Here is a 24,399-nt window from a genome sequence, read left to right as displayed (position 1 = left end):
AAAAAGCAAGAAAAGAATAATCAGCTTCTGCAAAAGGAAAAGTCCATGGAGTCCGCTAGAAGTAAACTACAGATCATGTCAAGGTAAAGAGAATTCTCACATGCATGCTTAGCAAAAGCCAACACAAGTACACAACTTTCAGCTTAATCTTATTAAAAATTCTAAAACACATGTTAATTTTTCTTTAAAAAAATTCAAATATGCATTTTGTGTTATTGGTTGATATTTCATTTGAAAACAAAAATAATGAACTTTTCTCTGACTGGGAACTTCGTAGATATTACTATATATTTTTATCGAAGTCTTTTATTAAAACTTTATATTTGTTTATATTGCATAATTGTTATGAAATACCTTAAGCACATAATTAAAAAAATAAAATAGACATACTATAAAAATTTAGTAAGGTTACTTGATGAGCTGAATAACATCATCATGACTCATGAGAATAGGCTCATCAGTTAGATGAAGTTCCACATGTAAATGTGTACTCTAGCAGAGCACAAAACACCCACAACAGTAATGATTCCAGAGACAAAATTGGAATCTAGTCAATCTATACCCATGAACCATTATTAATTATAGGATCGATAATGTTATGTTTGTTATTATTTAATAACTGCCTGCAATTGTTTATTAGTTTAGTTGTATGTGTCAGTGGATTATAGTTCTCATGTGACAAAATATTAAGTGAAATATTATGTTTATTTTTTTATAAACATTTATATGATCTCATATGTTTATTACATATAAAGATTCTCTATAAATAAAATTTTCATATGAATCAGAATATTCTATTTTATGCGTCACCCGACGAAGATAAAAATATATATTTGTATTTTCTGATGTTAATCAATATTAATTTTAACATAATAGCAAAAATAAAGATAAAAAATGTTAAAGTGTATGCAATTTTTAATATGCCATGATTAGCTAATTTCCTATGCTTGTATAACTAAAAATAAAATAATCACTTTAAAACTAAGGATTTTAATATATAAAAATGCGATAGATTAAGTAATGTATTTCTGAAATATTTGTTTCATGAGAACAATAATGATCATCCTTTAAAAAAAAAATAATGATCATGAATTATGATAATGAGTTTCTCATTTTACTAGTTCTTATAACGTTTTTATTTTATGGAGAAAATAACTCTGTACATAGAAGTGGTCCAAATGAAAACAAAAAATCTAAAAAAATGATTGGTTATATTTATGCAAGAGTGTACATCGAAATGAGTTTCTATAATTGGAGTATAAATTTTTAAAGTAGGTGGTTGGGTGGGCTATTTTTTAATGACAACTCCATTGGAACGAGTAAGCTGGTGTTGCCTTCTCGTAAGTATCATGACACTAGATTTTCAAATTGGCAATAGATCACTATTCTAGAGTGCTACTATACTATTGAGTATTGATTAATTAACAAAATGTTGAAATGCTAAAAGTAAGATTAAACAAGTGCAGTGTCTTTCTTCCTGCTCCATGTTAGCGACCCTTTCACTCCCCTCCTAATGTAACTGGCCCAACGCACACACACTTTCTTCCACTCGCGATTCTCAATTACGCGATCTTCATCTACCACTACCAACAACAGTACTCCCTCCTATATAAGATCCTGTTTGCTGGCTCTTTTCTCCTTTTGCTTCTCCATCCATGTGTTGTAACAATTCTCTTTTTCATCTTTGGTCCCCCTCAGGTTAAAAATGCTGCCTCTGACATTGTTCTTAACTTCTTATAGGTACTTGGGCTTGGATAAATTCTCTTGTTTATTGTGGTATATCTGCCCTGCACAAACCACATGACCTACTAAATTTGTTATTGAGTGCGTAAAGACTCGTTCATTCACAAGTTAAAGTTGAAGTTTACCTAGTGGCTCTCCTCTCACCTCTTACAATTACACATTTGGTTTCGGTTATTCATTTTATATGTCATGTAAATTAAACATGAAGTATCGTGAAAAATAAAATTTAAATTAAAGATGTTTCTATTCTGCGACATGTGCGTATATATGACTGACTTTTACAGAGGAGTTCCTTGTCGGCGCTTGAAGTTGGGTGGGTGGCGGATCCGTGTTCTAGGGAAAATCAAGGTTTTCATCTGCTTCCTCGTCAATGACGTTATTCAGTTGAATGTTAATAGATTTTGTTGTCAGCTTGCCCCTTCCCCGTGCTGTATCAGGTGCTCTCACCTATATGAGAATAGCTTACATTGCTTGTGTGTCTGCCCCCGCTCTCGTGAGGTTTGGTTGCGAGTTGCGACTTATCGCCTTCTCTTGACTGCGTTTGGGTTTGCCTAATGCTCAAGATTGGGTTTGATAGGTGTTCTTGGTCCCCACTCGACCCTCTTTGTGGTAGTGATTTGGGGCTTTGGTAGTGGCGTAACGATAAGGTTTCAGGGGATGATAGTTGGACAGTTGACTTCGCTTGCTCTTGAATCAAGTATGAGGAGAACGAGCGTTTATCACTGTTTCCTTGGGAGAAACCGTGAGTGACTCTACGATCCTTTGCATGGTGAGCACTGAAATTTGCATCCGAAGGGATACGTCATACGTTTCTCTTACTAGCTAGTGATGTTTTTTTTTTTGTTTTTGATTTTTGATAAGCAAAGATTGTATTAAAAGGAAGTACAAGGGGTACTCCAATCCAAAATACAAAAGAGCGAGGTTGTTTGTGACTCACAGGGAGTTTGACAATTAGGGTTCCACGCGACGAGGAGATCCCCGACTAATAGAACTTCAGGTTATGAGAACGGGACTTCAATTTCTTTAACATAAGTGTATTCGGAAAACGTATTGCGTATCAAATTGATTGAAAATTGTGGATATCCCTATCACGTGAGATTCAAATTTCATGTGTGCGTTAGTATATTTTTGGATATTCACCTTCTTCTTGTGTGAAATTGCAGCATTCATCTTCCCCATATTCCTTAAGAAGCTAATGGCCATACATATTGTCTTGTGAATTTCAGCCAACGCTACGATTTTACTCATATTGATGACTCCTTGGACATTGTTGTTCCTTTCATTTTTCTCATTCATGAAAAAATAATAATTATAAGTATTAACTTAATATGAAAATATTTGAACAATAATAATTGTGGTTGTCTAAATGAATAAATTAAAACATTTGAATATATAAAATTCGAATTACAATATTTAAAATAAAAGCTAAAACAAATAATTACATAATTATAAATTTTAAACAAAACAAATTTGATAATTTTGTCTTTTCTGTTTAATTTTGAATTAATGCGCAACAGTAACACAACCGAAGAGAAATGAGTGGGATTTCAGATTTGTGAGCGAGACGGCAAAACCATCAATTCAAAATCGCCTCTTTCTCTCCACGCTCCTCACTCCCGCGCGTGGTTCTAAATAAAAACCTCCCTCTCTTCTCAAATGTATTTCTGAAGCGAAGATAAAAAAACCCATTTCCACGCTCTCTCCATTTCTTTTCCATTTTCTTTTCCCTCTCTCGCCGGCACTGCACCAAACAAAAAAAACCACCACACTCTATCCCTCTCTTGTTTCTCTCTCTAGAATCCGCCGCGCATTCGAGAAGATCGATAGGGTTCCGCCGTGCGACGATTCTGTAGATTGTTGCGACGCCACCAGCAATGTCGTCGGAGGAAGAGAAGCTGTTGAAGGAGGCCAAGAAACTGCCGTGGGAGGATCGCCTCTTCCACAAGAACTGGAAGGTTCGCAGCGAGGCTAACGTCGATTTAGCCTCCCTCTGTGACTCCATTTCTGATCCCAAGGACTCTCGCATCCGTGAATTCGGTCGGTACTTTTGAATTTTTAGGGTTTTTGTGTTTTCCGATTTGGTCTTGATCTCCGGATGGTGGATCTAGTTGCTGGTTTCTGTTGAGATTGTGGTTGTTGTGCTGCATTTTGATTTTGATTTGGATCTTGATGCTGATGTGTTTGTATGTGTGTGTGTTGTTTTTCTCTGAAATTTGTAGGTCCTTTTTTTAGAAAGACTGTGGCGGATTCGAATGCTCCGGTGCAGGAGAAAGCGCTCGATGCATTGATTGCTTACTTGCGAGCTGCAGATGCTGATGCCGGCAGGTGAGAATTTCGTGTGGTTAATTTTTTCTATGCTTTTCATATTTAGTTGCATGCGTTTTTTTTTTGAGAATGAATGAAGTTACCGTTCTGACTTGAGTTTGAATTTGAATTTGAATTTCGGGGTAGGTTCGGTAAGGAAGTTTGTGATGCGATTGTGGCCAAGTGTATGACGGGAAGGCCTAAGACGGTGGAGAAGGCTCAAGCAGTGTTTATGCTTTGGGTGGAATTGGAGGCTGTGGATGCATTTCTGGTACATTTCTTTCCTACTTGGTTTCTTTGGCATTGAGTGGTTTTCCTTCCTGTTTTTTTGGGGGGTAGGTTACTAGGTTGTTGTCGTTTGCTGTTTTAGCTTGGCATTTGTGTCTAGCTGACTATAGGGTTGCTCACATGTTTTGTTCCGGTAGGGAGGCTTATCCTGTTTACCTAGCTTAATGTATATTTACAGAATACAATGCGTGCCGGGAAAAAAAAAACTTCTGGCAGTTGTAATCACAATGCAAATTTTCAGCCTGTGTATTCATATATTGGTTGTGTGCTGTTACGTTGGCAAATGAAATTAAAAATATATTTATCATGCTGCCTTTACCCCTTAGTTTGTTTGGTGGTGAAGAGACAAACTTTGTTATGCATGACCCTGTATTATTCTTTCCAATTTTGTCTTTGTTGGCGGCCTTTGGGCAAATGGCAATCTCTCTTGACATGTCCCCTATGATTGTGTAGTGATGCGGTTCTATTACAATATTCATCATTAGGACTTTAATTATAATTTACACCCACACTGGTTGATTTTCAAATGCAAGTTATATATTTTTAATTTTGCTCTACTTATGTGTTATGACAGAATTGAAACGGGTGGAATCTGGTCATTGGTTTCTGCAAAATTTCTATTCTGTATATCGTCAGCTGTATTGATTTTATTTTTGCACTTCTACTGGTGTATCATATCATATTTATCTTGTTCAAAAGATTGAGTTTGTTAAAATCTGCAACTTTAGGATTGATTTCATAGATCCTAGGAAAAGCAAAGGCTTTCTTTGAGCTGTCCCAGTCTTGGAGTCATTAAGACAATAGTGGGGTATTGGTCTAAGGTTTGATCCTCCATGAGGCTACTTACTTACCACCTTCATAAGAATGTCAGGCAGTATTTTGAATTTAAATATATATTATTTTTATATAATCAATTTTTAAGGTTAGTATCAAGACTTTCAAACTTGAGAGTTTACATAAACTCTTACGAGTTTACCTCATGCAAAAATAGTATTTAAAAAGGCACAATAATGACGGTAAGCACTTATAGAATTAATAATATGCTTAAATAGCCAAATCATACAATGGCGAACTTATAAGAACATGTTAAATAATACATAAAATGACTATATATTAGTTCATAGGAAATAGTCAACATGAGTTCATTAGGTAAAAGGCTGAAAACTTCAGATAAGAGCAAATAAGTCATGATTATATGATATTCAAACAAGAGTAAAAAAATCTAACTATTTTATATACCTATGTCTATGAATATCTGATTATCAATTCATAATTTGAAACTACGAAGACTTTATATAACATACAGATTCGAAATCAAGGTTTGTAGCCAAGTTTAGAAATATTGCAGCAGCTTACTCCTGTGCACGTCAAACAAAAAAATATTAGAGAAAAGAGGAAAAGGGATACAAGAGAGATTTGCAAAAAATAAAAGGAGTGCTGCAGATAGTGTCCTAAAATGCTTCATTTTGGTAGAAGTTGGATATTTCTCGATTTTTTGCTGAACCAGTGAACACAGTAGTCAGTAGTAACCTCGCGAGTTTAATGAGTTTATCTGAGTTCACCTGAGTTTACCAGAAAACGGGTTTACATCTGACATAACTTTATTTGGTCACCTAGGATTGTAAATTCGTATGATTTTATGAGTTACAACTAGAGTTTAACACCCATGGTTGGTATGCACATAATTATGTGTCTCGTAATAATAGGTTTTTTTTTCTTCTTCTGATGAATTATATATTTTTGGGTCTATCTCTGATATATATATATCTAAGGTTTGGGTTCACAAACTGTTGATGTCAAATATCATTGTTTTCATTTCATTGTTTTTGATTCATATTATATTTTATGTGGTGAATTCTGTGTTTAACACATGAAAAACTTCGCATTACTCGTTGAGCTTCTCTTTTTCTGTTTTCTTCTGCCTCAATGTTTTTCTTTTCTACGTGATTTTTAGGATGCAATGGAGAAAGCGATAAAACACAAAGTTTCTAAAGCAGTTGTACCTGCAATAGATGTTATGTTTCAAGCTTTAAGGTTTGTAATCTCTTGCTAAATCTATTATAGCCCTGTTTTTATTTTGTGGGTCGTGTATAATTATTATTTTTTATGCTCCTAGTGAATTTGGAGCAAAAGTTGTGCCTCCAAAAAGAATTTTGAAGATGCTTCCAGAACTCTTTGAACATCAAGATCAAAATGTTCGTGCATGTTCTAAGGGGTTGACTCTTGAGCTATGTCGCTGGATTGGTAAAGATAGTGTAAAATCAATTTTGTTTGAGAAAATGAGAGACACAATGGTAAGCTAAATGGATTCTTAGATATTAAGTTTATAACACTATTCTTGTCATGGAAATAGTAAAGTATCCTTTCCTGTCTTGTTTATAGAAAAAAGAGTTGGAAACGGAGCTTGTAAATGTCTTGGGAGCAGGAAAGCCATCTCGCAAAATAAGGTAGCTGCCTGTTTTTTTTTGTTTTTGTTTGCATTTACCCTTACTGAGTTTTCTTTAAAATTTAGGATTCCTTCTATGCTCACTAGGCCAAATAATGCAACCTAGTGCATTCTTGTTCTTTCTGTTTCCTCTCATTATTTTGTACTTATTTGAATTTGATCCCATTTTTTTGAATTTTGTTGTTTGAAATTGTATTCTTTGTGAAAGTTGTCTATTTCTGTTTTGTTTGTTTTTTGGAATATATGTCAGAGTTTTATGCATTCAGATATCGTAGTGCTTTCCATTTTTCTATTGTTAAAAAGTGAAACGTATGAAACCATTGTTACATTCTTCTTCTCAATCGTTTTTTTGCGGGTGAGGGGGTTAACTGCCAAGTAATTTGTTGGAGAATGAGCAAATGAGGGCCTAAGTGCAGAGGGCCATATGTACATAACTTTTATACCTTCAAAACTACAGCCCATCTAGGGGTAGGTACTAAAATAATCACCCCCCCCCCCCAAAAAAAAATTAAAATATTAGGCAAGCTGATGCCAAGTTATTTTCAAGACTTGCAAAGCTTTCTTCCTGCTAATGTGCATATGATTTGTTTCTGTCAAGTAAAATGCTCTCCATAATCTGTGGTGATGATGGTGCCATCTCCAAATTTGAATTTATTTTCTCCCAATAGTAACTCTTATTAGCCACATAGGGTTTACTAATAGATGATGACATCAATAAATGGATGGAAAACACAAATGATGTTTACTTGACTAATGTGTACCTTTTGTTGTATGTTGATGTAAAATTTTGAATCAATCAGACGGGAGTGATATCATCTTAATTAAATATTCTGCCGTTTTTTAGATCGGAGCAAGACAAAGAACCAGAACTTGAAGCTGTATCAGAGACTGTAGGTCCTGGCCCTTCTGAAGAATCTGGGACAGATGGTATGGGATTAGTTTTGGATCTGGACTAAGTTTTTTTCCTCAGAGACATGGTTTGTCTTTCTGCTGTGGCACTAATATACATATACCTTTCTGTCTAACTTTGGAATATTCAGCTCCTCAAGAAATAGATGAATATGAGCTTGTGGATCCTGTTGATATATTGACTCCTTTGGAGAAATCAGGATTTTGGGATGGAGTGGTCAGTTTTCTGCCCCATCTCTAAGATTCTACTTAGTAATATGTCTTTACTTTTTGTTGTATTGAATCTCTCAGTTTTGTTGTTTTTTCCCCCTTTCCTTATGTCATATTTAGAAAGCTACCAAATGGTCTGAACGGAAGGAGGCTGTCGCGGAGCTAACAAAGCTTGCATCAACTAAAAGAATTTCTCCTGGGGATTTTTCAGAAGTTTGCCGTACCTTAAAGAAGGTATTGTACATATCTTGTGTTTTAATATGAAACAGCTTGGGCTTTTGCTTCTTAAGCTTTGACATGTTTTGGATCTATATCCCCTCAAATGTGGTGTCTGATTCACACTGACTCGTGAATATAGTCATGTTGATGATCATCTGACATTATCGAGTTATTTTTTATTTGAAAATGCTGCATCTCACCTGTTAAATTTACCTCTGAAGTATGACTTAAAAGGGACTAGATATTTGCATTTCATTTAAGTGTAGTTGTTTGGACTTTTTCTATTAATTCATCTTATTTAGCTAATGTATAGTTCCTCTATTTGTTTTTTTATACCCTCTTTAATTCCACCTGTTTTTCTTATTATTGCTTGGGCCTTTGTTCTAATGTCCCTATCTATTATGTTTGGAAGTTATCACTTGCTTGTGTACTGTGTACTTCTAAGACTTTTTTAAAAGATAATATTATAATGCTTTCTTATCATAGAGTTACTTGGTAGTGACATATTTTGTTCTATTCTGGCTGTTCATGAAAATTAGGCTGTTTGCAGAATTGTGGGCATCATTTTCATCATATTAGTATTTGCATAATTGCATCCATCCTCTTAGCCACTGCTGCATTTTATTGGAGTTAAACTATTAGTATTTGCCTGCAGCTCATTACAGATGTGAATATTGCTGTTGCTGTTGAAGCTATCCAGGCTATTGGCAATCTTGCTCGTGGATTACGAACTCACTTTTCTGCGAGTTGTCGTTTTTTACTGCCTGTTTTACTTGTAAGTACTGTTCTACAGCCATATGTATTAATGGTTAACAATTGAATGCAAATGTGTCTTACCTTTGATCCCTTAACTTCAAATGTTTCACTGGTTCCCTACTATATGTACATGTGCGGCATTAATGTGTCTTGCCTCCATTTAAATGTAATAGTTATTCTCTATTTTCAAATGGTCGGTAAATATAATTGTTTATGAAAGAGAATAATGTTCCTCATTTTGAACTGCTCACCGTGTCACATTTTTCGTTTTCTTGTGAATTTTTTAATTAGTAATTGGTTTTGGCTTTGAGAAAGCAGATTGTCTTCTTTCTGTAATGCCTTTAAGGCAGTAATAGGGGAATTACACATTGTCGAGCTTTTATGGACATGATTGTTAAAGTGACCAATGAATTGTATTTTAATGACTCAACATGATAATTTCCTGACTTTTGAGTAGTTCCTATTTAATATGTTTCTTTCTTGTATAGGAAAAACTGAAAGAAAAGAAACCTACTTTGGCTGATGCATTGACTCAGACTCTTCAAGCAATGCACAAAGCTGGATGCATTGGTCTTATTGATGTTGTAGAAGGCAGGTTTCGCCCCTATAATTTTTTGTGCTTTATATTTGTCTTGGATTTGATGAGCTACAAAGGATTTAACTATTATATTTACAGATATTAACAACCTACGGTTTTTCTTTATCTACGTGTGCTGGCTCTATGATTTTAGTGTTGTATCTGATCTTCGTGTTGAGTGTATTGTGTTTCATGTGGTGCAGATGTTAAGATAGCCACAAAAAACAAAGTCCCCCTTGTGCGATCGTTAACTTTGACCTGGGTGACATTTTGTATTGAATCAAGTAACAAGGGCATCATTACAAAGATGCACAAGGATTATGTGCCAATATTAATGGAGGTCAGTTTCTTCTTGCCTTCTGATTGTGTTAGATTTTTCGCGATTAATTTAAAAAGAGTATATGCAATGTCTTTCATATGGTTCGGCAACGCTACTTCTCTTAGCTTAAATACTAATTTGATCCCCTTCTTTCCGCACATGATGTCATAACTGTTTGATTTCGGTTGAGTTAATCTGCCTTGTGAATGATTTGAGTTCTGGGTTTTCTGATCCAGGATCTAATTTATTCCAATTTCGTTTCTGTTGAAAGCGCATTGTATAAAATATCTGGTACCTTTATATACTTTTTTGTTAATTTTAATATTTGAATCTTGCAGTCCCTAAATGACGGTACTCCTGAAGTGAGGGATGCTGCCTTTTCTGCATTGGCCGCAATAGCTAAGGTAAAACTTTTACATTATATCTGCATACATGCCTATAAATGTTTTTTTTATTTGGAGGTTTTGAGCATCAATATGTTCATTCTCCTGCAGTCTGTTGGCATGAGACCTCTAGAGAAATCCCTGGAGAAACTTGATGATGTCAGAAGAAAAAAACTTTCGGAAATGATTTCAGGTTCTGAAGATGCTTTGCCCGGTGGTTCTTCTACAGGTTTGTAATTTTTTCGATAGAAAAGAACTATTATTAGATGAGAAGTGGAAATGCAAGAGAAGACAAAGTTTCTTCTGCTCTGGAAGAAAATGTTTGAAAGACTAAATTTTCCTTTGTAATTCACATTCCCTGTTTACCAATTTGACGGGGCAAGCTGTGGAGTAACTGAATGTCTCTTATGTGAATATGGGGACCTAGCTGCTTAATTCAGCCTTTCTTCCCGTCATCGACCTACAAGCTGAATTTAATTTGAAAACAAAAATGAAGCCCGTCCCAGCACTAGGGAACTAAGAGCAAATTCATTTGAACTTTGAAGGAGAGATAGGTAAAGAGTCTACCTCTGCAGCCTAAAGAAACCACCACCCACCTTAGTGCCTAAAAAACAGTTGTTTCTCCAACAAATACTTCTTTAGTTTGTTTAGAACTTTGGATAATATACTGAAAAAAATCAGAATATGCAAAAAAATCTTTTTTCAGCTGTTATTAGTAGCTTCTAAAAACAATCTATTGTGATAGACTAGAGAGAAAAAAAAAATTCTTTTGATTGTAACCTATTGGAGTTTATAGGTTAAGCTACAACCAGTGCATGGATTATGAGCCTATGTGTCGCTTATAGTTTGTTAATGCCAGTTGTGTTAGGATTTAGGATCAGCAAATCCTAACAGCCAAACAATAGAGAAATAAGGATAAAAAGTGGTTTTTTTGTGGTATTTACTGAATAAGAAACTGCTATTATTTAAAATAGGAAAATAAAAGACAACACGGAAATCCTTCTTACAAGGGAAAATGCCTTCCAAGGGTGAAACGTCTTTAGAATACCCAATGCTCAAATGATGACTCTAACCTAAAGAGGGCACTCCTTTTTATAATAATGCTTCATATCAAGCTTTACCTACTTTCTTAACGACCTTGACTTATTTCTTAAAATTGTGTTTACTAGAGTCTCCGAGCCAAAGTTTCTCTAATTTTTGAAGTTTGAATTATTATTAATCAGCTTATTTTTTTTATCTGTTATTTGATTTCATTGCTCCCAAACTTGAGTGCTAGAAGTTATTCATTTTCTCTTGAGCTAATTTTGTGCTAACAATAATGACATTGCAGCTTTGGTGCAAAATACACGTGCAAGTGCATCTTCTGCGGAGGTGTGTTTATGTTGTTTTTTATTTTTTCGTTTGAGAAATTTGACTTTTAGCTTCATTTCTTTCATGTGTTGCTCCTGGAGTTGATGTTATTATTTTCGATTGTTCAGTTGTTTCAGTATTTTCTGTGATTGAATGGGTAATTTGTTTTATAAGTTAAAAAGGATGATGGTTTTGAGACTGTAGTTTGAAAGTACTCCTCTGCTATACTTCCCTTTCCCTCTTTGGCACCTTGCTCCAATAAAAGTACTTGGTAATGATGAAGAGAATGTGACTTCAGGCTTTGCCTTTAATAACATGTGGGAATATGATGCTAATGGTGTTTGACAGGAATTTGCCTAACATTTGGAGATTGAGAAAATAATTATTTATAAATGTTAAACGTCTAAAATTTGAAAGATTTTTTTGATACAAACTTTTACTTGTCACTTGATCACATACAGACCTCTGAAAGTGCATTTGTTAAAAGGTCAGCTACAAGCATGCTTAGTGGAAAGAGACCTGTTCAGGCCGCTGTAAGATTGCATCTTCTCTCTTGCAACTCAGTTATGGTATATTATTTTTATGCATTTTAGCTGTTCTATTGAACATTTTTCACATACCAGCCTGCTGTGAAGAAAGGGGGAACTGCAAAGTCTGGGACAAACAAAAAAGCAGATGGAAATGCACAGTCGAAGGTTTCAAAATCGATTGAACCACCGGAAGATGTGGAGGTAAATTGTTGTTTATCTGCCTACTGTTTCTCTAATCTAAATCTGCCACCTCAATCTGTTTTACGTTGTCTAATGATGTTTCATGCAATCTTTGTGGATCTAAAATTATGCAGCCCACTGAGATGAGTCTTGATGAGATTGAAAGCCGAATAGGTTCTCTTATAAATCCAGATACCATCAACCTATTAAAAAGTGCTGTCTGGAAGGAGCGACTTGAAGGTTGTTAATTAATTTATTTGTTTTCTAACTTTGTTGTTATTTTAATGTGCATTGATGAGGAGGAAGCATGTTGGCTGGACTTGGAGGTGGATTAGATGGCGTGATAGGAAATCTAACCTTCAACATCATCATTACACCTGTGTCATAATTTGATAATCTTAGCTTTGTCTTTGTAAAGCTTGGGAGATTGTATGCACAATTCTTCTCAAGTCATTTTATTATGTGCAATTATTCTCAGAACATAGAACTAGTTTTTTAAGTCTTTCTATCTAATGATTTTATAGTTGTGTGGAAGTAATATAAATCTAGGTATCGTTTGGTGTGTATTTCTAGCTGATGGAAATTCTTTTCTTGAGTAAACCTAGAACAAACTTCCAGTTTTATCTCCTATGCATGTAAGGGATGTCAAATTAGTCTATGGACTTGATAGAAATTTAACTCCACTGCTATGCTCATGTCTGTCACGTTTAGTTCCTGACATCCTTCCCTCACCTTAATTGCAATTTGGCAAATGAATGGTTAGTGTGGCACATACTGTTCGACCTGTCTGCTGATGTGCCTCCTCTTTCACCTTCCACACAAAACTAGTCAATTTCGTCCCTACTCCCTACTTTGTAAAAACCAAAAAGCCCCAAATTTCATCAATGCCTGTTGGTTCTAGTGGAGAGGAGCTTAGTCCCCCCTTAAACAAGGTTTTGTATTGACATTAGTCTTGTATACAGCTGGGAATTCCTTGCCCTCTTAAATGGGTCCACTTGGCTTGGCTCGGCTCAGATTAGCCGGATCAAATTAACTTCCTTTTATCAACACCATGGACTAAAGTCACCAATGCATATAAGGAGTTAAATTTTTATTAAGTTAAATCAAGGGACTTTTTTGATGTCCTTTACATATGTTGGGGACGGAATGGGTGGTTTACTCTGATTTCTTAGTTGGAATACAAGAGAATGATGTTGCCTTTGTCTATGTGTACTACAGGCTTATATTTCCCTGACATCTATGGCAGATTTATCTTACGATTTTTTAAACTTGAGTATTATTTTTGGTTGTTTTATTTGTGGTACATCGTCACTGAACCCTCTTCACATTATAATTGAACTTTATCTTGTGATCTAAGTTGGGAAACGTTGTGGTAAAAATAAGTTGTACGAACGTGCTCTTTAGTGCCCATTTTTTCTGATTTTTCCTATGGTGTCTTTACATACTTGATGAGTAAGGTTGCTGAAGTTATATTTTTGCAGCCATTTCTTCACTGAAACAGCAAGTTGAAGGTTTACACGACCTTGATAAATCAGTAGAAATTTTGATTCGTTTACTCTGCACCTTGCCTGGATGGGGCGAGAAAAACGTTCAGGTTTAGAACCATTTTATTTTAGATTTTGAATGATTTGTTTCACTATTAATTGATTGTTTACAATGGAATGCTTGTGATTTCCTTGAGCAGGTTCAGCAGCAGGTTATTGAAGTTATTACTCATGTAGCTTCGACTGCAACTAAATTCCCAAAGAAGTGTGTTGTACTTTGCCTTTCGGGTGGGTATTGTCGTTTGGATTTTTTTAGTTTCCAGCAATAAACCATGTTCTAAAGTGAAATCTTTCATGTGTTACATCATGAATGACTGGTATTCTGATTAGCTACCTCGTTTTTGTTTTGTTTTTTGGCAGGACTAAGTGAACGTGTAGCAGATATTAAGACACGTGCACATGCTATGAAATGCCTTACTACCTTTTCTGAAGCAGTTGGTCCAGGATTCATCTTTGAAAGAGTAAGCATGCTTATTCTTTATGGGCATATCTTCTTATTAGCCATACATGTGTGCCTTCCTTGCTTGTCTATCTGAAAAGTTTATAGCACTGATAAAAATACTTCAGTAATATATTTTCCTTGAAAGAGTAATATATCAATATGATCATTTAGAAACTCTTTTTGTGACTTCCTCTCTGTTTTAAATAATTGAGTTCCCTTTCCATGATATATTGTCATTATAATTCTAGTGGCAGCTTGTCTATGCATCACTATAATGTTGCTAATGTCATGGAGATTTGTGGAAGGTGAATTCATTTTCCCCGTTTGATGATTTTTTCATAGATAATTATCGAAAGTTTTTTAGTTGAATTTGCCTTAAATCTGTGTGACCTAATAATAGGTGATAGGATACACAATTTTATAGCTTACACATTACTTGTCAATGAACTTTGATTATTTTAAAAATCAGGTCAGAATATTTTGTTGCTTCTGCAAGTAATAACTTGTTGGTAGATGTGCATAATTTCTTTCCTCTTCATGTGTTGAAAGAGTGTGGCTAAGTTCATAGGGGTGAAAAAAAGATAGCTCCACTAAATCTTTTTGACAGACTATTATCTGTCTTTTTCTTATCTCTATATGTAGTTATGTACTAACAAGTAATCTTTTAATAACTGCTTTTTGTAAAAAAATATTCTTATTGTTGTAGCTCTACAAGATCATGAAGGAGCATAAGAATCCAAAGGTTCTCAGTGAGGGAATTTTGTGGATGGTTTCTGCTGTTGAGGATTTCGGTGTATCACATTTAAAGCTTAAGGTGTATTATCTGTGTTTACATATTTTTAATGCTTTTCACTTTTGGGTTGAACTTCTTTGTTTTAATACAAGTCTCATTTTGCAGGATTTAATCGATTTTCTTAAAGAAACTGGGCTGCAGTCAAGTGCAGCTGCTACTAGAAATGCTTCAACTAAGTTCTTGGGTGTTCTGCACAGATTTGTTGGTCCAGGTGACTGTGCTACAACTTTCAAATGTCCATATCTTACTATTTGATTGTTTAAGGTTCTAAGGTTCTTCCCCCTTGCAGACATTAAAGGGTTTCTTGCTGATGTTAAGCCTGCACTACTCAGTGCCCTTGATGCAGAGTATGAGAAGAATCCATTTGAGGTATGTTATGTTCAGAGGTTCAAGTTCTTTGTCCTACAATGATTTCCTAATGCCCTCATTTTGTTTTGCTACAGGGGGCATCTGCAATCCCCAAAAGAACTATTAAGGCAGCAGAGTCATCTTCATCTGTGGCGGCTGGTGGGCTGGATGGCTTGCCTCGTGAAGACATTAGTGGAAAGATCACTCCAACTCTCCTGAAGACCCTAGAAAGTCCTGACTGGAAGGTTTGGTTGATAAAATCTAATAAATCGTTTGCTTTTTTGAGCTTGTTTCGTACTTTGAGTAATTGAGGAAGTATATTGTTGTGCTAGTGAATCACTTTTTGCGCTTTGCATTTTTTCCTATTGTAGGTACGTATGGAGTCCGTTGATGCTGTAAACAAAATACTGGAAGAGGCTAATAAGCGCATTCAAGCTACTGGAACTGGTACTTCATTCCTATTCACTATGTTCCTTTTGAAGTTTTGAACTTTGCTTTCTCTGTTCTCCCTCTCATTAACTTCCTCTTCCTGTGGATACGATTTTTTTTATTGAGCAATTCTTCAATTTTTATCCTGTTTAACATAAAACTCTTGTCAATCTTTGTAATTGTTGCTAACTCTTCCATTATCAGGTGAGTTATTTGGGGCTCTTAGGGGACGGCTCATTGACAGCAACAAAAACATAGTCATGGCTTCGTTGACAACCCTTGGTAATGTTGCATCTGCAATGGGACCTGCTGTGGAGAAAGCGAGCAAGGTGAGAGGTTTCACATTTATATCTTCTTTCCAGTTGGGATTGTTGCATTGCCCTTTTCAAAATTGAAGTATCTTGAAATATTTCTGTTGTAGGGCACTCTGTCTGACATATTGAAATGTCTTAGTGACAATAAGAAGCACATGAGAGAATGTGTGCTGAATACTTTAGACTCTTGGCTAGCTGCTGTTCATCTTGATAAAATGGTATCTCCTAATCTTGTATTCTGTCATTCTTTTGCCTTGTTATCTTTGTCCTGAGCATGATGTTACTGTAGGTTCCTTATGTTACAATTGCTTTGACGGATTCTAAACTTGGTGCGGAAGGGCGTAAAGATCTCTTTGATTGGTTATCTAGGCATCTTTCTGGGCTAAGTAGTTTTGCTGAAGCTGCGCAACTTCTGAAGCCAGCTTCTTCTGCGATGACAGTAAGTTCTGGTTCCTCATTGTTTTTCCCCTTGGTATGTGTCATTATGAAATTCAATTAGGTCTAACACATAATGTTATTGGATAATGTATGATGACTCCTTAGGATAAATCCTCCGATGTTCGCAAGGCAGCAGAGGCTTGCATTACTGAGATACTCAGAGTTAGTGGACATGAAATGGTATTACACATATGAGAAAAATGCTCATTTGTTCTTGGTTTCCTTATCATTCATGAGATACCAATTGCCTTGAAATTATTTTATGTAGATTGAAAAGATTGTCAAAGACATTCATGGACCAGCGCAAATACTAATTCTTGAGAAGTTGAAACCACATGGAGCTTTTCAAGGTGGGATGTTTGGTAAAATAACTCATTATTATTTATCTTTGCTACTCATGGTCCATGCTTCTCATGTAAGCTTTCTATGCCTCATTTATCTTTTTCTTACTGCCACAATTTTTGTCTTTAGAGTCATTTGAGCCAGGTAGAGCAGTTTCAGTGGGTGTAACATCGAAAGGTGTTTCAAAGGTTGGGAAATCAACTGCCAATGGTGTTGCAAAGCATGGAAATAGAGCTGTGTCTTCGGTATGGTGAATTTTTCTTTGGTTGATTGCTCTTAGATTTTTTCAGACTTCTATCTAATTGTGTCATCATCTCAATAGCGGGTCGGGGCAACAAAGTTAACCAAGGCTGAATCAATATCTGTTCAAGATATAGCAGTCCAGTCTCAAGCCTTATTAAATATCAAGGATTCAAATAAGGTATTTTTGGCTGAAGTAAGATATACATGTTTTTGTTTAAGATATTCATAAGATGCATGGTTAAACTGTCATCTGGATTGGTTTACATGTAGGAAGATAGAGAGAGAGTGGTGGTTCGAAGGTACAAGTTTGAGGATCCACGAATTGAGCAGATTCAAGATCTTGAGGTGGGCCCATTTCTTGAAGAATGATCACGCATAACTCAAGTTTCCTTTAAATATTTCATTATAATACATATTAGAAATATAAGGTGAAAGACAGAAAACATTGTAAGTAAAGAAATTGAATTCGTTGTTTTTTACTTCTCAGTTCTCACAATGACACAAAATGTATAGACTTCTTGGCTTGTGTCAGAAGCTAGGAGCAGTTAACTGCCTAACAAACTGGCTAACCCATAAGCCTAACGAACCAATCAGATAACAGCAGGGATAACGAGATGACAAACTAACTGTGGAGAACAGTAGAAAACAGCAGAGAACAAACTCTATAACTAACTGTAGACTGTAGAGAGACCGTTAAGAACCTAGCTCTATGCTAGTGTATATCTAACAATAAATGTCTCTGCAATTTGCAGAATGATATGATGAAGTACTTCAGAGAGGATTTACATAGGAGACTCTTAAGTGCAGATTTTAAGAAGCAAGTTGATGGACTTGAAATGCTGCAGAAGGTATTGGTCTTTTCCACATTCTGGATAACTTGTATTCTTTCGAAGTTTTGAGGCCTAAATAAACTTATATTGCACATCACAGGCACTTCCATCCATTGCTAAGGATGTTATAGAAGTTTTGGACATTCTTTTAAGGTGGTTTGTGTTGCAGTTCTGCAAATCAAATACAACATGTCTATTGAAGGTTAGATTTAGTTTTCTCTTTTGTTTTCATTGTTACTTTCAGATTCTTCTTTTCTTATCCTATCTGGTTTTGGAAGTGTATTGTATTATCCTTACTTCATAGAATCTAATTGCTCAGGTGCTTGAATTTCTTCCGGAACTGCTTGACACGTTGAAGGATGATGGGTACTCTTTGACAGAGTCTGAAGTGGCAATTTTTCTTCCATGCCTAGTAGAGAAGGTTTGCGTTAACAACTATGATAGTATTGTTTCAGCAATTCTTTTTGGTGTTTTAATTGAGATCAGTACATGTAGGTGTGGGTTTGTGTATCTCCATGGGTGCTACAAAAATCAGATGAATTTAGTTGACAGATGTATTAGAGTATACTACTCGTGTTAAGTAAAGCTACTGTTAGTAGCTGAGTTAGTGTGTTAGTTATGCTTGCTTAGCTGTCAAGCTTAGCTGGCATAACAGAATCAGTTAGAACTGTTCTGAGTTAGTTGTTAGAGTTGGTTAGATCTGTTAGCTTGTTCATCAAGCTTTACATCCTTCTATAAATACTGTACTGGTTCATTGTATCATCACCTTTGAAATGAATGAGAATTAGATTTACAAGTTTAGAGTTTTCAACAAGATGGAAAGAAATAAAAGCTCATTTCTTATTTTCTTTATGTTGCAGTTGGGGCATAACATCGAGAAAGTACGAGAAAAAATGCGAGAGCTGACCAAACAATTTGTTTCTGTATATTCTGCATCTAAATGTTTCCCTTACATATTGGAGGGTTTACGCTCTAAGAACAACCGAACTCGAATTGAATGCGCTGATCTTGTTGGTTTTATTGTTGATCATCATTCAGCTGAGGTATTAGTGCTAATTCTTTTCAGTGATTTTTTTTATCTAGTAGTATTTAGGCATTTACTCCTGACATTATGTGAACAGATTAGCGGGCAGCTGAAGTCATTGCAAATTGTTGCAAGTTTGACAGCAGAACGGGATGGTGAAATTAGAAAAGCTGCATTAAATACACTGGCCACTGGTTATAAGATTCTAGGTATGGTGTAGTCTGTAGAATACTTGTTTCTTTTGATCTATATCTGTGTCAGTGTTCTTTAGTTGACTTTGGTTATTTTGTTTTTGCTTATTTATGTAGATTGTTAAAGTTGTTAATTGATATCCTTATCTTTGAATGAAGTGATCTGTTTACTTTTTACTTGAGGGATTTAGATGTAAAATTTTGGTCTGCTTATGGTCATTCCTGGCCTTGCTGAATTGTTTTCCTTCCATAATTCTACTACGCAGGTGAGGACATATGGAGGTTTGTTGGGAAGCTAACTGATGCTCAAAAAAGCATGTTAGATGATAGATTTAAGTGGAAGGTCAGTTCTTAATTTGCGCATTCCCCCCCCCCCCCCCCCCTTTGTTTGGTATGCTGGATCACTGATTATGGTGGTTCAATTGGACAGATCCGGGAGATGGAAAAGAAGAAGGAAGGAAGACCAGGCGAAGCAAGGGCCATTTTAAGGCGTTCTGTCAGGGAAAACGGGTGCGTCTTTTCGTTTCTTACAAATTATTTTACTGTTTTTTGATAACTTTCTTAAGGTTTGATGGCAAGCGTGAAATTAGACTCTTAAAATATTATTGCTTGGGTGAGTTTTTCTGTATAAGTTGTCAACTTATGATGTTTAAACGCACTACAGTTTAGAGGGATAGATGAGTGAGTCTCAAATCTCAAATCTCGTTGTTTATATTTAATATTCAACGTGCCATTGTTTCAAATTTCCAGGTCTGATGTCGCAGAGCAAAGCGGAGAAATAGCTAGATCTCTTGCTGGGCCAATATTGAGGTACGGTAGTAGTTTTATTGGATTTCTTTTGTTTTGCCCCTAAATGAAACTATGAAAGGGCAACTTCCCCCCAAATTACACAGCTCATATTCTCATGTTTTTCTTTATCATCTTGTTTGATGTTGTTAGGAAAAATATTGGTCCATCTGATAATACCATTGAGAGACAATTGATGCCTCGTCCTGTAGCTGTTGCTAGTGGCCCCACAGATTGGAATGAAGCCCTTGATATTATATCTTTTGGTTCTCCTGAGCAGGTGGATAACATAACATTGCCTCTCCCCCCGTTATGAGTGTAACCTTTTATGGGTGTAATATATCTTTTGAGGTTTCCCCATTCTTTCTTCCGATTTGGAAAATGGAGGTTTAACTCAGGTATTCAAAATATTTTTTGATGTAGTCTGTTGAAGGAATGAAAGTTGTTTGTCATGAGTTGGCTCAGGCCACTAGTGAACCAGAAGGCAGTGCTATGGATGAGCTCGTGAAAGATGCAGATAGGCTAGTTTCATGTCTTGCAAATAAGGCAAGTTGGTTTTATAACTGCTTCCCTTATTTATTGAAAGAGATATTCAAATGTTAATTTTTCTTTCACTATCTCAAATAGGTTGCAAGAACTTTTGACTTCAGTTTGAGTGGGGCTTCATCACGGTCTTGTAAATATGTGCTCAACACTCTGATGCAGGTAAATATATTTCTACTTTAATTTTTCCTCATGACATTTTGGAATCATTTGGGTTCTTCTGAATACTTATTTATAATTACTGATCTTTTGCCTGTGACAGACTTTTCAGAATAAAAGATTGGCACATGCTGTAAAGGAGAGCACTCTTGATAGTCTGATTACTGAGCTTCTTCTGTGGCTCTTGGATGATAGGGTTCCTCATATGGATGATGGAAGCCAGTTGTTGAAAGCATTGAATGTATTGATGCTTAAGATCCTTGTGAGGAACTCATCTTTTGATTCATTTGTTTATTTTCTCCTTTTTCTGTAAAAATAAAGTCTCACATTGTTGTAATATAATGGTGTTGTTTTTGTGTATACTTGAAAACATTATATGATAAGTTAATCGCCTGACTAGTGATTGTCAATACAGGATAATGCAGATCGGACATCATCCTTTGTCGTCCTAATCAATCTTTTACGTCCTCTAGATCCATCAAGGTGGCCTTCCCCAGCATCAAATGAGTCATTTGCCTCCAGGAATCAGAAATTTTCTGATTTGGTTGTCAAATGCCTTATCAAGCTTACAAAGGTAACTTTCACAGTCAGCAGTATAATCCTGAAGATCAGATAAATTCTTTGTTTGGGTATTATTCTCTCATTAGTGTGGTGCTGTGTGCCTGTGTTTTGATAAGTTTAATTACATATCGTACTGGTCTAAATAATATTTCCCATTTTAATTGAATCCCGTTATTTTGCCGACTGCATTGAAATAAATTTTCTACATGTTCACTTTATGGAGGCTTTGGTGATTTTTCAGTACTAAGTTAAGTTTAGAGGGACCATTACTAGCTCTGATACCATCTTAGAATTGGGTTTAGGCCTAACTCTACCCCCAAAAGCTAGCTTAGAGGTGAGGGTTGCTTTGACCTTTATAAACACTTATTTGGTCATAGCTGTAGTTAGTGTGAGATTTCTCAAGAGAGAGATCTAGGTCTCTCCCAATGCCCAGTTACAATTATCCCCAAAAGATAATATTTCACACTAACTCTTATTTATAACATTTTCTCAAACTAACCCAAGCTACCTCAACTAACTAACTATGGGTACCTATCATGTTTGTTGGATATTTAATTAGAAACCAATTTATTCAACTTATAATAAAGCCGTGCGTAACGGTAAAAAGTTGTTGCCATGTGACTGAGGTCATGGGCTCAAGACCTGGAAACAACCTCCGCGAACCCGCTCATTGTGAGAGCTTGGATGCCCTGGGCTGCGCTTTTTTTTAATATAATAAATAGTTCTATTTAGTGTTTAGAAACAGTGCGTGATATTTAGTATTTAGCCACGTATTGGTAAATTGTATATAATATTTGGCCTCATGAACTGTAGCATGTAATAGTTTTTTTTTCATTATCAAGAAGAGGTGTTTGCAAGAGCTGTAATGTATTTGCAAAAAATTATCTGGATGGAATTGGTCTTCCAAATACTTGTTGCTCAGTACTATTTTACATACATTTTCCTGTGCTTCAGGTTCTTCAGAGCACCATCTATGATGTTGATCTAGATCGCATTCTTCAAAGTATCCATTTGTATCTTCAAGACTTGGGAATGGAGGAAATTAGGAGAAGGTATAACTATTGTTGGATATAGTTACTACGTAGTACATACCACTATTTGCTTTTCATTTTCTGACGTTCGATTTTCTTAGGGCTGGTGCTGATGACAAACCCTTGCGAATGGTAAAAACTGTTCTGCATGAGCTTGTCAAGCTTCGTGGTGCAGCTATAAAAGGTCATCTTTCAATGGTTCCTATTGATACGAAACCTCAGCCTATCATCCTTGCCTACATTGAACTTAATCTTGAGGTATGCATTAATTTCTTTTTAATTCCATTTTATGGGGGGTTGATTTCTTTATACTTCATATCTATTCTTGATTTCCAGACTTTGGCTGCTGCAAGAATGTTGACTGCATCTGGGCCTGGGGGACAAAACCACTGGAGCGATTCAGCAGCCAATAATTCAGCCTCTGGAACACATTCTGCTGATGCCCAATTGAAGGTAACAAACATATGCTTCATAATTTTCGAAGGTTAATTTATTCAGTTTTTACTGTATTATATCCTGCTTTACTGTAAATTCAAATGCCCTCATGCCTTTATTGTTGTCTCTTTGTATCCTCAAAAATAAATTAAATCTCAGCAAGAGTTGGCTGCAATATTTAAGAAGATTGGGGAGAAGCAAACTTGCACAATTGGTTTATATGAACTATATCGGATTACCCAGTTGTATCCGAAGGTAAGAATTAAAAATGTATTTAAGTTTTATGTTAATTTATCAAACAAGATGTTATGATTAATTAATGAACTATTATTGTGCTTTATCTTAGGTTGACATATTTTCTCAGCTTCAAAATGCTAGTGAGGCATTCCGCACTTACATAAGAGATGGCCTTGCCCAGGTCGAGTTAAATTATGAGTATTACTAAAAATGCTTAATTAAACTTGCATTGTATTTTTCAACTTGCACAACTGTGAGCAATATAACTGAGTCTTCCATAACATTTTGACAGATGGAGAAAAATGCTGCAGCTGGCAGAACACCGTCAAGTTTGCCGATGCCTACTCCTCCACCAGCATCTTTAAATAATTCTTCCCCAGATTTTGCACCTCTTTCTCCTATAAATGCAAATCCATTGGGGGATGCTAAATTAAATGTGAAAACTGATCTGACAAATTTCAATTTACCCCCGTCCTACAATGAGGAGAATAGGAGAGCATTAAATTCTGACTACACTTTAGGTGACCAACGAAATGATAAATATATGACCGGAGGTATGTGAAAGTTTGTTTGTTTTGCATCTAAATTGTATATTAGAAAATAATGTTGACTGGGAGAAGTTACATATGAACTGCAGTAACGACTGGAACGTTGGATGCAATCAGAGAGAGGATGAAGAGCATGCAATTAGCAGCTGCTGCTGGGAGTACAGATTCTGCTGCTAGACCATTGACAAGTATTAACGACAACATGAATCATGGGCATCCTCATAGTCAGATTCCTCATGCATCCGAGCATGTTGCTATGGAGAATGCTTTGCAAGGTGGAGTCCTTCCCATGGATGAGAAAGCTTTATCCGGGCTTCAAGCGCGGATGGAAAGACTGAAAAGTGGATCCCTTGAACCTCTGTAAGGGCAATTGAGCTAAAGGGGAGAGTTTCTTGCCGTTGCGTGATTTTCAAGTCATAATCGCCCTGGATACTGTGCCATGCAGCAGTAATATAAATTTTGTATACGGTTGGGGTATATATGAATGAATATATATTTAAGATTCGATAGAGCTATTCTCCAATTCAAACTACGGAACTTGACGTTGCAGAGCTTCAGAGGCTTAGTTGCAGTCATGTTTATGCCCCTTGCAATTATTCCGCCTCAAGCTTTGCCTACCCTACAATTAATTCCTTTGTATATATTGTAGAAGAGAGCTTTAATTTTTTCACAGGAATTATGTAGATGCTTCAATTTAATACAAACACAACCAGTGCTTAGTGCTGCTGAGCTTTGCTTGGTTGTCCATTTTGCTTGTTTCAGAAATTTGAGTGGGCATTCCATTTTAATTATGCAAATGATGGGACATTGTGTTCAATGTCCTTTGGTATTCGATCATTCCTTTAAAAATTCCTTTGACTGTTCATGTAAGTGGGAAGTTTGTGACATTTAATTTTCAAGTGTGATTGCAAGAAATTCACTTCCCTTAAAAAATTATGTAACTGCAA

The 24,399-nt window shown here is 35.8% G+C and overlaps 1 protein-coding gene across 1 annotated transcript; it reads left to right on the top strand.

The window, feature by feature from the left end:
* Window positions 1–3,419: 3,419 nt before the first annotated feature.
* LOC130718138 (protein MOR1) lies at window positions 3,420–24,281 on the top strand. The gene is made up of 54 exons (XM_057568622.1): window positions 3,420–3,780; window positions 3,963–4,068; window positions 4,195–4,318; window positions 6,290–6,369; window positions 6,452–6,629; window positions 6,718–6,782; window positions 7,626–7,708; window positions 7,822–7,907; window positions 8,021–8,134; window positions 8,775–8,894; window positions 9,364–9,466; window positions 9,656–9,792; window positions 10,110–10,175; window positions 10,266–10,383; window positions 11,485–11,525; window positions 11,966–12,037; window positions 12,128–12,235; window positions 12,349–12,454; window positions 13,696–13,808; window positions 13,899–13,986; window positions 14,119–14,219; window positions 14,907–15,014; window positions 15,099–15,204; window positions 15,283–15,362; window positions 15,437–15,586; window positions 15,713–15,788; window positions 15,975–16,099; window positions 16,192–16,302; window positions 16,374–16,523; window positions 16,628–16,702; window positions 16,791–16,872; window positions 16,994–17,109; window positions 17,187–17,285; window positions 17,378–17,452; window positions 17,860–17,955; window positions 18,038–18,139; window positions 18,257–18,358; window positions 18,798–18,980; window positions 19,059–19,170; window positions 19,419–19,495; window positions 19,583–19,662; window positions 19,903–19,962; window positions 20,092–20,218; window positions 20,362–20,484; window positions 20,566–20,643; window positions 20,744–20,902; window positions 21,056–21,214; window positions 22,156–22,253; window positions 22,334–22,490; window positions 22,569–22,685; window positions 22,827–22,922; window positions 23,014–23,085; window positions 23,197–23,458; window positions 23,542–24,281. Exons 1-54 carry the CDS (start codon window positions 3,618–3,620, stop codon window positions 23,814–23,816), a joined length of 6,060 nt encoding a protein of 2,019 aa, XP_057424605.1. The 5' UTR covers window positions 3,420–3,617; the 3' UTR covers window positions 23,817–24,281.
* The last annotated feature ends 118 nt before the right edge of the window (window positions 24,282–24,399 follow it).

This window comes from Lotus japonicus, chromosome 5, assembly GCF_012489685.1.
Source record: "Lotus japonicus ecotype B-129 chromosome 5, LjGifu_v1.2".
NCBI lineage: Eukaryota > Viridiplantae > Streptophyta > Magnoliopsida > Fabales > Fabaceae > Lotus > Lotus japonicus.
This window is presented reverse-complemented; position numbering and strand designations above follow the sequence as displayed.